Here is a 14,577-nt window from a genome sequence, read left to right as displayed (position 1 = left end):
CTAGGACTTTCACCTGGCTTCACTCACCAGGGTTTCCTTCCAGTCAAGTATACCTACTTGACTCTTCTTCAATCACACTGATCAGTCTTTGATCAGAATCTCCCCATATGAACAACTGCACCTGCATTGTCCATGTGTCTACATGTATTGTCAAACATCGAAACTATGACCAAGACTCAAGCTTGGTCAAACCAGTCAACCTTGACCCAAGGGATATTGCACCAACACTCTAGACCTATCCACCTGGCTTCCGCGATCTATCAAGATTTTCCTTGCCTCAGTATTCGGCTACCCAAGGATAAGACCCTCCAGACCTATTGAATCCACCTAGCTTCCACGATATACCGAGATTTTCCTTGCCTAGCCTACAACTAGGACTTCCCTTGCCTAACCGCAGTTAGTACTAGTCACTCGGTTGACTTTCCACCCTTGCCTAGCCATGACTAGGACTTCCCATGATCAAGCTCCATTAAACTTACTTAAACATATTTGTCAGATATTAAAACCTTAGAGGTTGATTGCACCAACAGATTGTTGGTACCCCAAGGTAGTTTTGAATTTTGATGTGATCAAACAAGCTAAGTTAAGTTCTGTTGTGTTTAATCCTGTGTCTAAGTGTGCAGGAACTTAGGAGCACATGATGTCGAGCAAAAGACGCAGCTAGTGAGAAGGATAGCACGGGAGAGAGCCGACGAACTTGGTGCGACTAAGGGGCGAGGTGCTGTGAAGAGTATGTGGGCGGACGAGAAGGAGGCGCGTGTCGTTTCCAATGGATGAGAAGCCAGAGCGGAAGCTTGCTCGAGGAGAAGATCATAAGTTAAGTTTGGGTGAGCCATATTCCGAATGACCGAGATTACCCAAGCAAGCAGATCCGGAGCGGAAGACTCGGACCAAAGCAAGTGAGTCAAAGCTGGAGGCTCGGAGAGAAAGTCAACAAAATGTTAACTTTCCCCTTCGGGGCGCTTGAAACCATTCCGTGCACCCAAAGCAGTCCGGGCGTCCGGAACTCAAGTTTTATCAAGATCGATGTGGACTTTCACCGACGCGTCGAGGATAAGGTTTTATTTCATTCCAGGCGCCCCGAGCAAGGCTTTATAAGTAGCCTTGCTCCTAAAGCTTTACAACAACGCAAAACATTTTGACACAACACTTGTGCTTGAGTTTGTTAGAGTTTAGCTTTGCTTTGTGAACCTTGAATGTTGTAAGAGGCTTCTCCGCCTGAAGGAGATTCTTAATGCACTTCAACTTCCTTGGATTAACAACCTCCTCGGTTGTAACAAAGTAAATTCTCGGTGCCTCTTCCTTTTAGTCTTTTATTTATTCTTATGCAAGTGTTTGTTTAAGTTATAAGCCGAGGAAGATATTTTTGTTTATTTTTTGTGCAGGGGTTATTCACCTCCCTCTAGCCGATCGCTAAGGGTCCTAACAGAACCGACAATTACTCCAAAATTAGTTGACGTAACCTAAATATCTGGTGTCTACTAAATAAAAAAAATCTTTCAATCAATCATTGTTACTATATTCGATAAATTTCATAGTCAAAGTCTCCTACGGAGTGATAGAGTTGGTACTTAAACACTTGCTCAAATAAATTTTGGGAAAAAATGTGAGCGGATGCAAAATTAAAGAGTGATATGATAAATTTCAAAATTAAAGAGTTGTCATCCACTTAAAACAAATAAAGCAAATGTTAGATTTAAATCTAAGTTCAACCACTCTAAAAACAATATTACTCTATTTAGGGCTTCATAGTGGATGAAGTAGTTAAAGGATAATATTACCACCCTAAAAATTTGTTATCATCTTTATTAAAGATTTAGGGGTTTTTAAGTACAAACGTAAAATATTTTGAAAATGACAAGAAAAAAAAGAATAAAAGGGCTCTCCTTCGATTTAAAGTACCATCATAGTCAAAATTATTAATTATTATATCAAAATTTCTTTAATAAAAAATATAATGAAGTACCTTTTTGATATTTTTTGAAAATGAATGGATGAATTTTAACAGTGAAATAGAAAATTTTGAGCAGTAGTTGAACATTAATAAAATATTTTAAAACAATTGGGGGGCACTTTGAAAATTACTATTTCTTTGGACTAAAAGCCAATTCCCTCGAAACGACGGCAGTGGGCAACAGCGGCAGCCATGTTTGCGACCAAATCAAAGGTATGCTGCCGCTCCCGATCCCTTCCAGTTCTCCCCACTACTACTCCTGCTTGAATCGATCATCTTAATTCAGAAATATGTTTCTGTTTTCTTTTGTATGATTTCATTTCTTTTTCATTCCAATGAGAAGTTGAAGGAACCAACGAAGGAGCCGCCTCGTCGCCCCGATTTCTGGATCGAAACCTGCGACTCCGTCTCCCAGATATGCCGCTTTGATTCCAATGGGCGTCTCTCTGTAAGCTCTTTCTGATTTTTATTTTCTTTTTCTTGTGTTGTGGTGAGGCTCTTGAAAGGAAGCTCTCTTGGTTCTTCATTAATGTACAAGGGTTAGATGGGCGAAGTGCTAAAATTTAGGGAAACTACGTATGCGTTTCTGTCTGGCTGGGCTTCGTGAATCTTAGAGCTTGCAGTGTTGATTTTTTCCATTAAAGACCGTGTTTTTAAGTGTCCTTTGGTATCTCTGATGATGTTCATGATCTCTCTAGTTTCTTAGATCTTGGGCTTGTTTGTTGTTTCTGCATGAGATTACCGACGAACGAGTTGGCGTCGATGTTGACTTTGTCATAGTTCACCTTGGCGCATTGAGGACTAGTAGGGATCTCCACCGGAGCTTGGGGAGAGAGCACTAGAAAGAGAGGGTTAGAATGCCGGTTGGGGCTCCCAGCGCAGCCACTCCAACACTCAAGTTACTTGCTGGTGGAAGAGGAAGAAGAATGAAGAAGAGTAGTTTAGAGTTTTTGGATGCGTATGTGCGCGTACCTCCGTCCGTCAACGTGGGCTGTCTTTTATAGGGTTGCAGCTGTGCTCCCCGTGCTCAGGATCCCGGCTAGCATTACCCACATCTCCCATGATAAGGGCTACGTTGCCCACCTTTCACTGATTAAACGACTACGTTCTCCACGTTCTGCGGGGAATAACGGCTATGTTGTCTGTATCTTCAGCGAGTCGCAGCTTATCACCTGGAATTGCGAATCACCCGGAGTCGAGGGCGTCATGAAGTCGGGGCGCCCTAGAGCCGGGGATGCATGGAGTCGGGCATGTTCCTTACCCGGGAGAGATGTGGAGTCGGGGCAACATGAAATAACCAAAGTATACAGAATTGGGGAGTGACTCGGCTCTCTGTTGACTTTGACGGCCACCTCAACAGAACCATTGACCTTCTTGGCCATGTGGCACCCTCTGATTACCTCCCACATCATTTGTGTTAGCATTGTCCTGTTCTCCTTTTGTGCTTGCACATTGACTTATCATCCTCTTTTTTCCATTAGCTATTTTTTGTGATGAAAACTATGGAGTATGAGAATGAGTGAGTTTTCTGTAATTTCTTGACTCAGTGATCTTGCAGTTTTGTTTTGGTTAAGCATGGTATTGATCTTGCTAGTTTTATGCACTCTGGAATAATATTGGGGAATTTAGAATATCCATTGATGTTCATGCTATCACTTTGATCTTTGCCTACTAACTATTGAATTAAAGCTAAATCTTGCAAATCTTGCAACTTGTGAATTAAACCTGAAACCTAGGAATCATTCTTAAAGTGCCACCCAACTGTAATTAAAGATTCATAGTAGTATGACAATCAAAAGATGACATTTTCCCATAAATTAAATTGTTGTCTCAGGCTAATATTTTGAGTTTATGAAAGAATTGAGTTTTGCTGGTGTTCACCCAAAAATTGTGGCTACGTGCCACTCTGGAATTTAGGCGAGTTTCTAATTCCTGCGCTTAATATGCCAGCTTGAGTACATATAATATGTTCCTGCTGTCTCTCCAGTAGATGATAAATGCACAATATTTTAGTAAGTTCAGCAGTGCTCATTCCTACTTGAATCTGTTATTCACAAATTCTGATAATTATAAAAGATTAATTTTTAGTTATTTCATTTTGTTTTGCATCCAATTTAATTAAAGGGATAAACGATTGGCTGTAAAATTCAATGCTGTTGGCTATTAAATGAATATGAGGTACCAAAGTACTTTATCTCCACAAACATATACTTCTGGCTTGGCTTATGTGGAACACCCTTGAGCAAATACATTTTAGTAATGTTTCCTCACTTGAATCTATGACCCAGATTGCAAAGGTAGTGAAGGATCAACTTTGCTGTCAACCTTGTCCTCTATGGGTAATTTTGAAGATTTAATTAAATATAGGTTACTGATGTTTATTAAAGATTTACATTTTTTAAGGAAAAATGTTAATATTTTGGAAATGGCAATAAAATAAAATAAAAGGGCTTCCCTTCCTGAAAAGTGTCCTCTTTAGAATCTCAGGATAATTTTTAAAAGATCCTACAATATTTATTAATTTTTTAAAATACCTATTATGGTGTTAAAATATCTTGTTAAGAATTTTATTTTATTAAAACATTTTGTCTTTAGTAATAAATAATGAAGAATTGGATATGCTCTTGACTTAGTCTTCCCTGCCTAATCCGGTTGGTGTAATGTATGAATATAGTATAATTTTCTCATCAAGGTTGTAAACTATAATCACTTTTCTACTTTTATGGTGTAAGCATTGATGATATCGACTAGGTAAGGTACTTTAAGTGAATCTGAGATATTTTTTCCATGCTTCTCCGAATGATTTCTTTTCTGAAAATGGTATTGGATGGTAGGTTACAATTGCAAGCGACTCAAGACCTATAATACAAAGAGTGGTTGAATCATTTCTTAACAAATTCTTTCCATCAGGGTATCCATATAGGTAAGATATTCTCCTGCTATTCTTTTTGATACATGAAGTTCCATATATCTAATAGTATATGGAATTGTTTTCAACTCTTTGTATTCAAAAATTAAATATTGTGCAGTGTGAATGAGGGCTACTTGACTTATACTCAATTCCGGGCATTGCAACACTTCTCAAGCGCTGCATTATTTGTGTTATCAACTCAGGTCTTCTCTTTTTGTCTTATCCCTAGTAGTTGTGTTAGCATGGAAAATGGTATTTTGAAATTAGATGAGAGGCTAACAATATTAAAGTTCAATTGTTACACTATAATCAATATTTGTCTTCAATGACATGGGATCACGTTACCTTGTGATAGTGTTAGAAAATACCTAGGGCGTCCAAATTGACAGACATCTTCTCTAGAACAACAGTTATAAGGAGTTTCATACAAGGATATAGCAGTACCTCGAGATCAAGACATTAATATTTTAGTTAAAATATTAATTATTTGTGTTATCTACTTTTAGTTTCTCTATTATTTAGCCAATCAAGGCATGCACGATATCATCTGTACCTCTGAATATATTATATACTTTATAGCATGCCTTTGACTGACAACTATCGGCTATGGTTCAGTCGCTTCTATTTGCCGCAGGCTTGCGTCCTACCCCTGCACAAGCAACTGCTGTAAACTGGGTAGGATATTGTATGCTAAAATGGTTTTCAAGCTTCTAGTCTCCTCGGTATTTTCTTTCTTATGCCTATTGTTTTCAGATTCTAAAAGATGGCATGCAACATGCTGGCAAACTGATATGTAGCAATATGGGAGCTAGAATGGACTCTGAGCCAAAGAGTTGGAGAATACTAGGTGATTCCATTTAAATAATAATTATATGTCCACCTTGCTATCATCATGTCAGCCACGAAGGCATAGTGTTAAGTATTTCACAGTTTTACTTATGCAATTTTCTCTTTCTTCTATGCTACTAAAGTTTTTTTTTTGGTTAAGCAAATATGTTTTGGACTAGTGTTAATCCTAATGTTCTTTCCCTATCTGTGTTGTAGCTGATGTGCTTTATGATCTTGGTACTGGTTTGGAAGTTGTTTCACCTCTATGCCCACATCTTTTTCTGGAAACAGCAGGTTTGGGAAACTTTGCAAAGGTAATTCTTCTTTATTTCATTATTATTGAATTATTGATAGTGCTTTTGCTTAGTATACTTGATCAATTGATCTCTCTCTCTCTCTTAATTACACACATGCACACACTTGAAGTTGTCACCTCAAGATGGACAGTTGGCTAGTACATGGTGGCGTTGCCACCACGAGGTCTAGGGATCAAATCTTTGCTAGTAGCTGGGTGCCTGCCCTCCCCCCATGCACTATTCAACTGTCTAAGGCTAGTAGCCACCCGTGATTTACCTTTTCCATGTTGGGTTGGTGATAGACTGGTGGAGGCGCTAGGGCGAGCGAATCACCTTTTGCCACTGTGCACACACTTGAAGTTTCTTATTCCAAGGACACGACCTCTTTTGCAAAATGGCCAAATCATGCACTCTCTCCACATACCCAAAATACCCTTGATTCAATGTGTTTTTGGTTCAGTGATGAGTTTTTGTTTTTTTCGAAATCATCAAAAAGTTTTACTTGACATCCAGAAGCATTTTGATGGATTTCCATTTCCAAAATGAGGTGTTTTCTTCCAAAAAGATGATTATTGTAAATCATCCTGATGTGCCTTTTGAACTCGAAAACTTTCTGGGATCACCAGACACTCACTGCCTCTCTGGTGTAGTTCTTTGCCAAACTGATCATTTGGGAGACAAAATCACCTTTCCTTGAAGATTTGGAACTCAAATACACTCAAAACACTTTATTTAACACTCCCAGAATTATTAGTGTGTTTACACTTAAATACTTTATTTAACATTCGTTGAATTATTACAGTGTGATTATCTATCCCAAATGGCCCATGTTCAGCCATCAATGGGCTTTCGGACTCAAAAACACTCATGACTAGGTCACTACGTAACATTCATGGAAATTCTAACTTGATTTTCTTTCCCAAATGACATGTTTTAGGTCATCAAGGTGATTTTGATGGAACTTTTGAATTCATAAACACTTGCTGAGATTACCCAACACTCTTGTTTATTTTCTTTTCAAGAAGTCTCCTTGATGAGCTACATATCATTTTGAAAAGAGAGATGCTAAAATATTTCTGGCATTGCCAAATAGAATATTATGGTGTTCTTGAGCACAAAAGATCCATTAAGATTCAGTTTAAAAGCTAAATTTCATTTTTCTAACCAACATACCAAACCAAGGTTATATTGAATATATGGAGAGATATGTGCATGCTTTATGCGTTTTGAAAGTAGGGGGCTTGCTTTGGGAATGTCTAAAGTTCAGTTTCTATTTGGGAAATTTGTCTAGATAATTAACATGATAAATTTTTCTGTGTTTTTTTTTTCCTATTGCGTAATGGACTTTATTATGCATGTGATTTACAGGGAATGGCTGTTGTAGCTGCAAGGGCTACCAGGTTACCAATTTATTCCTCTTTTGCCAAAGAAGGTAATCTTAGTGACTTGTTTGCGAAAGGAGAGGCTATCTCTACCCTTTTCAATGTACTTGGAATAGGAGCTGGGATTCAATTAGCTTCCACAGTATGCTCATCAATTCAAGGAAAGGCATGTTTCTGTTATCTCAAGTATGAAGTTTGAAAGAATAATTGCAATATTAACATTAAATTCAATTGTTTGGATGTGGTTTTTGAAAACAAGCAAAAGCCTTGTGTTTTTTTTGTTATGAATAAAGGGCATTTCATTCATACTATATGGATACAGCTCAAAAACATGGTAAAGATGTTCTGTTTGGATACCAGACCTTGGAAATACATGATTCTAAGAAACTAATCTATAATAGTATTGGTGGATCTTACCAATATGAGACACCTTTTTTTGGTTTACTTGTTGGTAGGATGTAACGTTACTTTTGCCCCTTAATTTAAGTGTGACTTTGCATTTTTAGAAACTTCTTTATTCGCTAGCTGGTGCTGACAATCTACTGTTGTTGGGAATTTATTTGTTAAATTGAGAATGGATCATCAACTACCTATCAATGAACCGTTCAATTGTGAATCTTAACCAATAGAATTTAGCATACTTTACTTTCTCCGAAGAATCAGCTATTCTGGTGTAGAATTCCCTTTGATAAACTGCATTCCTCTAGGCAGCAATACTAGTCGTTGTTATGGCATGCTACAATCTGATTTCCCTTATATGATTAAATCTATTCATAGAATGGACTTGACTCGATCAAAATGTTAATCTGCAGTTGATAGCCGCCCCTCTGCTTTCCGCGATACACATCTACAGTGTGGCAGAAGAAATGCGAGCAGCTCCTGTGAACACCCTTAATCCCCAAAGAACGGCCATGATCGTAGCCAATTTTCTCAAGGTGCAAATCAGTCAGTGCCATTCAACATTCATTGCTTCTATCCATTTTCTGGTGACTGACTGTCATGCTCACATCTGAAACAGAGCGGAAAAATCTCTAGCCCAGCTGATCTTAGATACCAAGAAAATCTTATCAACCCTGGTCGCGTCATAGAGGAAGCAGGGAACGTGAAGGTCGGGCAACCACTTAAGAAGGTCGTGAAGAATCTGTCGACCCTCAAGGAGCTCAGGGACATTTTTCCGAGCGAAAAGTTTCTCATCAACCGACAAGACAAGCTCACTTATATGTCTCTCGAGCAGAGTGCGTCGGGCGAGGATGCATTAAGGGGGTGGCTGGTGGCTGCTTTTGCTGATGCCATGGAGAAATCAGGTCATGGCTCGGGGTCGCCGGTGTTGTACGCAGCTTATGAGAAGATGGAGAGTGTTTTCCCAACCTTCCTTTCTGAAGTGAAGATGAGAGGCTGGCACACTGATCAGTTCTTGGACGGAAATGGCAAACGGTATGCATTTTGAAAGTGTGGATTTGTCGTGATCATCTCAAATCCATTTCAAAGAGTTGCTGTAAGATGATCCACGTTTGCAAGATTGTCTAATTGGATCGGGTTAAATGGACTAGTTGGATGGGTCGGGACAGTTAACCCGTTTGATAGGGTGACCGGGTCGAACACACCTAGTGAAGTCGATCTAGGCAGACAAAACAGTTAGTCAGATTGTGCGAGCAAAATAAATCAGACAAATTATTCATACCAAAATATTGTATAATTTTTGTATGTATTTTTCATAGTATTGCTACCAAATGAATATTTAAAAAAAAATCCATCTTCGATTAATTATATCATTTTATTTTATTCATACATTCACACGAAATAAATACTCATCAACAATTAAAATAGATAAATTGATGACTAAACATAACGACAATCAATTAATTTAAAAAATTCTTAACAAATTTATTATTTATCATCTTCTATTTTAAATTCCGGCCAATATGAAATGATTTAATTTTGATTATTAAAATTTTGTAAATAAATATTTATCGAATTATTCATCTTTAATAAATTAAAGGATGTTAAATATTTATTTTATTTTATTTTATTTTTAATAAAAAAATGTAATTTTTTTGATCATCGTAAATCAGTCCAGTCCAGTCCACTAGAGTCCAGAACAGAAGAAAAGGTCGAGCTTGTGGGAGGAAGCTGCAGGAGGGAAAAGATGGCGAGAAGGGCGGACGAGGAATACGACTATTTGGTCAAGGTCGTGCTGATCGGCGACTCCGGCGTCGGCAAAACCAACCTACTGTCCCGTTTCACCCGCAACGAGTTCAACCTCGAGTCCAAGTCCACAATCGGCGTCGAATTCGCCACCCGGACCCTACAGGTATCGATCAGATCTATCGTTTCCATTGGGTTCAGTGTCTTCCTGCGATGGATCGGATCTTGGGCGGTGCACAATCCTGTCTTTGTGATCTCTTGTTTACCTTTACGGAACCGACAGATCCATTTCTGCCTTGTTGGGATTCGTGGATCTTAGAACTTGAACTATTGATTTTTCCACGAAAGACCGTGTTTTTAAGTTCATCATTTCCCCTTAAATTTTGTCCTTTGGTATCTCTGATGATGTTCATGATCTCAATATTAACTAGTTTCCTAGATCTGGGATTGTTTGTGTGAGCATTGTCCTGTTCTCCTTTTGGGCTTGCACATCAACTTATCATCCCCTTTTTCAATTTTTTTTTCTAGGAAAGCTATGGAGTATGAGAATGGGTGAAGTTTGTGTAATCTCTTGACTTAGTTATCATGTACTTTTGTTTTAGTTAAGCACGGTTTAATTCTTGCTAGTTTTATGCACGCTGGAATGATGTTGGTGAATTTAGAGTATCCATTGGTGTTCATGCTATCAATTTGATCTTTGTCTACTCACCACTGCTTGATTAGGAATAAAGCTAAATCTTGCAACTTGTAAGCCGAACATAAAATCTAGGAATCATTCTTAAAGTGGCACTCAGCTGTAATGAAAGGTTAAAAGTAGTATGACAATTGAAAGATGACTTTTTTTTTTCCGTAAACTAAATTGTTGCCTTAGGGTAATACTAGGAATTTATTTACGAATTGAGTTTTTCTGGTGTTCACTGAAAAACTGTGGCTATGTGTCAGTCTGCAATTTAGGCAAATTCCATTCACGCGCTTAATATGCCAGCTTGAATACATAGATTATGTTTCTTCTGTCTCTTCACTAGATGAAAATGCACAATTTATCAAAAGTTCAGTAATGCCACTCCTACTTGGATCTGTTATTTGCAAGTTTTAAAAATTATAAAAGATTAATTTTTGGTTATTTCATTTCATTTTGTATCCAGCAAATGGATAAACAATGTATTCAACTATGGTTGTAAAATTGAATGTTGTTGATTATTAAATGAATATGAGGGAGCAACGTACTTTGTGTCCATAAACATATACTTCTGTCTTTGTTTATGTGGATCACCCATAAGCAAATGCATTGTAGTAATGTTTACACACTTGAACCTGTGACCAGTTGCAAAGGTAGTGAAGGATCAACTTTTCCTTCAGTCTTGCTCTCTATTAGTAGCTTTGAAGATTTAATTAAATATATGACTTGGAAGAGTCCAGCATTGCATTGTATGTTTTCTACATTGACTGCTACTATAGTTTGTTTTCTAATTGATGCCATTGTATTTGATAACGACTTAAATTTTGATGCCAAGAGATCTCTGATACAATTTGGCATTCATTGGTATTGGCAAGGACTTGCAATACACAGCATTGTCTGAGATAAACCATGCAGATTACCTCAGTGTGTTTTTATGCACCCCATTTTCATAAACTGATGCGGTGATTTACCCTTTTTATAAGTTGAGGAAATCAAAGCCATTACCTGTTTTACCTAGGGCTGTAACTGCTGTTTATTTGAGTCACCATTACAGGATAACCTGAATGTTTATTTGTTTCTAATTTTTCCCTCATATTGTCATAAACATTTCCCAAACATGGACGTGCTGCATTCATTTTTTTTTTTCTCGAATAAAGAATACAATAAATTTGTAAAGTTTCTTCAATCTCGTACAAAATTATCAGCCTATGATTAGTTGGAGTGAGAAGCATGATTTGATTGAGATAGTAAATGATTCAAATTAAGATCAAGATCTTGATAGATTTGGCCAACAATGTGCTACTTCAATATCTTGGTCAAGCACTTTTTAGTCTTCTTTGTTAGTTGTCAAACCTTTAAGACTGTTTATTTTCTTTGTTTGTGTGTGATATGTCTAATCTGCATTTTTTGAGCCTTTTTATTCTTCTCTATCTTTATGTTCCGGCTCAACTAACAGTACAATAAACAATTAATGATACAATTATTTCATATTCTTTGTTCTTTCTAGTGCAGATAGTTCATCACACTCTCACCATTCTTTCCTTGAAGATAGTTCCTCAGACTCACCATCTTAACACTCCATCTAGAAATTTTCTTTTTTGATGGTCAATTCACAAATACTGTTAAATATAGTAACCTTAGGATGAGCATAGCCTTTAAAGCTCAATCTCTGAACTATCATATAGGTATGCCTTTAAGTAGATTCATCGAATTCTAATTTTCCATCTAATTTAATCTTTTTACCTATCTTCTCAGTTGAACTTTTTATCTAGATTTCTAAATGAGGCCATGACCATATCCCAGTCCTTCTGTGAAGCTTGATTATGTATAATCTTTCCTTCTATGCCATTCCATGGACTTAAGTTTCCTTTGGAAATGATCTGCACCATGTGAGGTTTTCAATCATTCTGAATGTGTATCTTTTGCTTAAGGACACTGAGGAATGAGAATAATGAAATTTTTTTGCTTGATGATTTTAAACACCATATAGATAAGTTAATTATCCTTTATCACCAACAACCTTAAAATCTAGTTAATCATTATAGTAGCTGATGAGAAAGAATACACTTTGCTTAGTTATCAAGTTAGTTGTTTTTCATTTTCTACTAAAGATAGGTAACTTTTAAGTATTGAAGAGGAATATGATTGGTTCCGGTTTATATCTATTTATCTACAAGTACAAAAATGGAAAAGGGAAAAGTTTTGTAAACTGGTTAACATTATTAGTTTTAAAGTTCTGGCTCATTCTTACTAATTTTCTTGGCATGCGGAAACATGTAGTAGATGAACAACCAGATCACAATCTATGCACGAAATCTTATGGATGCTTCATGCTTACCCTACTTTCCCTCCAAATCAACAAATAGTATAATATTATTATAATTAGCATCTTTGACTTCTAGTTACAATGAAATGACATTTGTTCGATTCAAAATCTCAGATTCAGAGCAAAATGTAGAGGTGGAGCTGCATCAGGGGTTGCTTCCTGTCCTCTGAGGGGCTTAATCCTCAGTGATGCAATAAGGGTTTATTATTGATAAATGAAAATACTTCAGTAGAGTACGATGAAGAAATTAGTTATTTAGACCACATGAAACTAAACATCATAGCTTTGAGGTATAGTGATTAGCTAGGACGAAAATGGCATGATAAATAGAATACAACAACCACCACCAACAACCAAGTCTTCTCCCACTAGGTGGAGTTGGGTATATGGATTCTTCTATGCCATTGGGTTTTATAATCCTACTATATCATCATTTATATTTAAATAAATTTTATCTTATTTTATTGTTGCTAACCAAGTTTTTTTTTGGTATACTCATTTGATATGAACATTTCTCATAGTTTCACATTGTCTAACTGGAATATTTATTGGTTATCGAAGTATGTGTTTGTACCATCTTAAACATGTCTCCCGGAGTTTTTTCTCAATAAATGTAACCGCGATTTTCTCTCTAATATTTTTACTTCTTTTCTTGTCCATCCTTGTATGTCCGCACATTCATCTCAACATCCTCATCTTTACAACTCTCATCTTCTGCTCATGTATTTGCATAATAGTCCAACATTCAGCTCTATATAATATAGCAGGCCTAATCATTGTTCTGTAAAACTTTCTTTTAAGTCTTAGAGGTATTTTACGATCACAAAGAATAGCTGACACTCTTCTCCATTTCAATCATCCTGTTTGTATTCTATATAAGACATCCCAATAAATAGAATACTTGTAAATTTTTGTTTGCTTCAACTTGATGGATGGTTTGCTTGCTTTGATGGCATACTCCAGGGATGTCATTTTTCCAAGGCTTTAAAAGTTGAGCTTCTCAAGTTACAGTTTCTTTAACATTGCATGAAAATATGTTTCTGTTGAATGGAACCTTTTCTTTATACCAAAACGAAGATATGCAAAAATCCTTCTCCTAGAAAGTTTTTGAGAAACATCCGCATGATCCATAGCTTATAATATTTCTGGGTCAAAGTTCACACATCTTTTGTATCAGCTAACACGTTGACTTATATCAAGTTTTGAGAACCTTAAGGCATATGGTTCCATGTTTTTGGTTAATTTTTGTATGATTTAATCTTATTCCTGCCTACCTTGTCTAGGTAGAAGGTAGGATAATAAAGGCCCAAATATGGGACACAGCAGGCCAGGAGCGATACCGGGCAATAACCAGTGCCTACTACCGCGGAGCCCTTGGTGCTGTTCTAGTCTATGACGTGACCAAGCCAACCACTTTTGATAATATCAGTCGGTGGCTCAAGGAGCTTCGTGACCATGCCGACTCTAATATTACAATCATGCTTGTCGGTAACAAAACAGACATTAAGCACCAGCGTGCGGTAGCCTCTGAAGATGCACACAGCTACGCAGAGAAGGAAGGGCTTTCTTTCATAGAGACATCAGCTTTGGATGCTACGAACGTGGAGCAGGCTTTTCAAATGATTCTCGCAGAGATTTATCGAGGTATTAGCAAAAAGAACATCTCATCCGACGAGCCTGGATTTGGAACGGCCGGTGTGAAAGAAGGAAAGAGCATTGATGTCTCAGCATCAGAGTCCAATGGCACAAACAAGCAATGCTGCTCAACATAATGGTCTATGATCTCTTTGTTTCTAATATTGTAATGGTTTCAAACTTCCCACTCTGTCTCCTCCATTATCATTTCTTGTTCTACATGATGAAGTGATTATTTTTCTATTTTTTATTTTATGATCAGTTGAGGTGATTGTTGCAAATTTTATTGTTCCCTTTATTGTTTGCCTTTTTTTTTTCTGCTATATTGCATATATGTTATTGCAGGAGATAGGTTTAATGTGTGGTATTTGATATTTGCTAACATAAAATAAATAGCAAAAGCAAAAATCAAGGAAGTTCC

The 14,577-nt window shown here is 37.1% G+C and overlaps 2 protein-coding genes across 2 annotated transcripts; both read left to right on the top strand.

The window, feature by feature from the left end:
• Positions 1 to 2,103: 2,103 nt before the first annotated feature.
• Positions 2,104 to 9,109, top strand: LOC121977022 (protein root UVB sensitive 2, chloroplastic-like). Its single transcript, XM_042529497.1, has 10 exons — positions 2,104 to 2,167; positions 2,298 to 2,402; positions 4,789 to 4,877; positions 4,984 to 5,068; positions 5,481 to 5,540; positions 5,619 to 5,712; positions 5,910 to 6,007; positions 7,358 to 7,537; positions 8,184 to 8,306; positions 8,390 to 9,109. Exons 1-10 carry the CDS (start codon positions 2,147 to 2,149, stop codon positions 8,816 to 8,818), a joined length of 1,284 nt encoding a protein of 427 aa, XP_042385431.1. The 5' UTR covers positions 2,104 to 2,146; the 3' UTR covers positions 8,819 to 9,109.
• A 332-nt stretch (positions 9,110 to 9,441) lies between these two features.
• On the top strand, positions 9,442 to 14,437 carry LOC121977021 (ras-related protein RABA2a-like). The gene is made up of 2 exons (XM_042529496.1): positions 9,442 to 9,682; positions 13,805 to 14,437. The coding sequence occupies exons 1-2, from the start codon at positions 9,518 to 9,520 to the stop codon at positions 14,291 to 14,293; spliced, it is 654 nt and encodes a 217-aa protein (XP_042385430.1). The 5' UTR covers positions 9,442 to 9,517; the 3' UTR covers positions 14,294 to 14,437.
• The last annotated feature ends 140 nt before the right edge of the window (positions 14,438 to 14,577 follow it).

This window comes from Zingiber officinale, chromosome 4B (genome assembly GCF_018446385.1).
Source record: "Zingiber officinale cultivar Zhangliang chromosome 4B, Zo_v1.1, whole genome shotgun sequence".
In the NCBI taxonomy this organism is placed as follows: domain Eukaryota; kingdom Viridiplantae; phylum Streptophyta; class Magnoliopsida; order Zingiberales; family Zingiberaceae; genus Zingiber; species Zingiber officinale.
The sequence above is the reverse complement of the archived record's forward strand: the minus strand, read 5'-3'. Positions and strand labels throughout refer to the sequence as shown.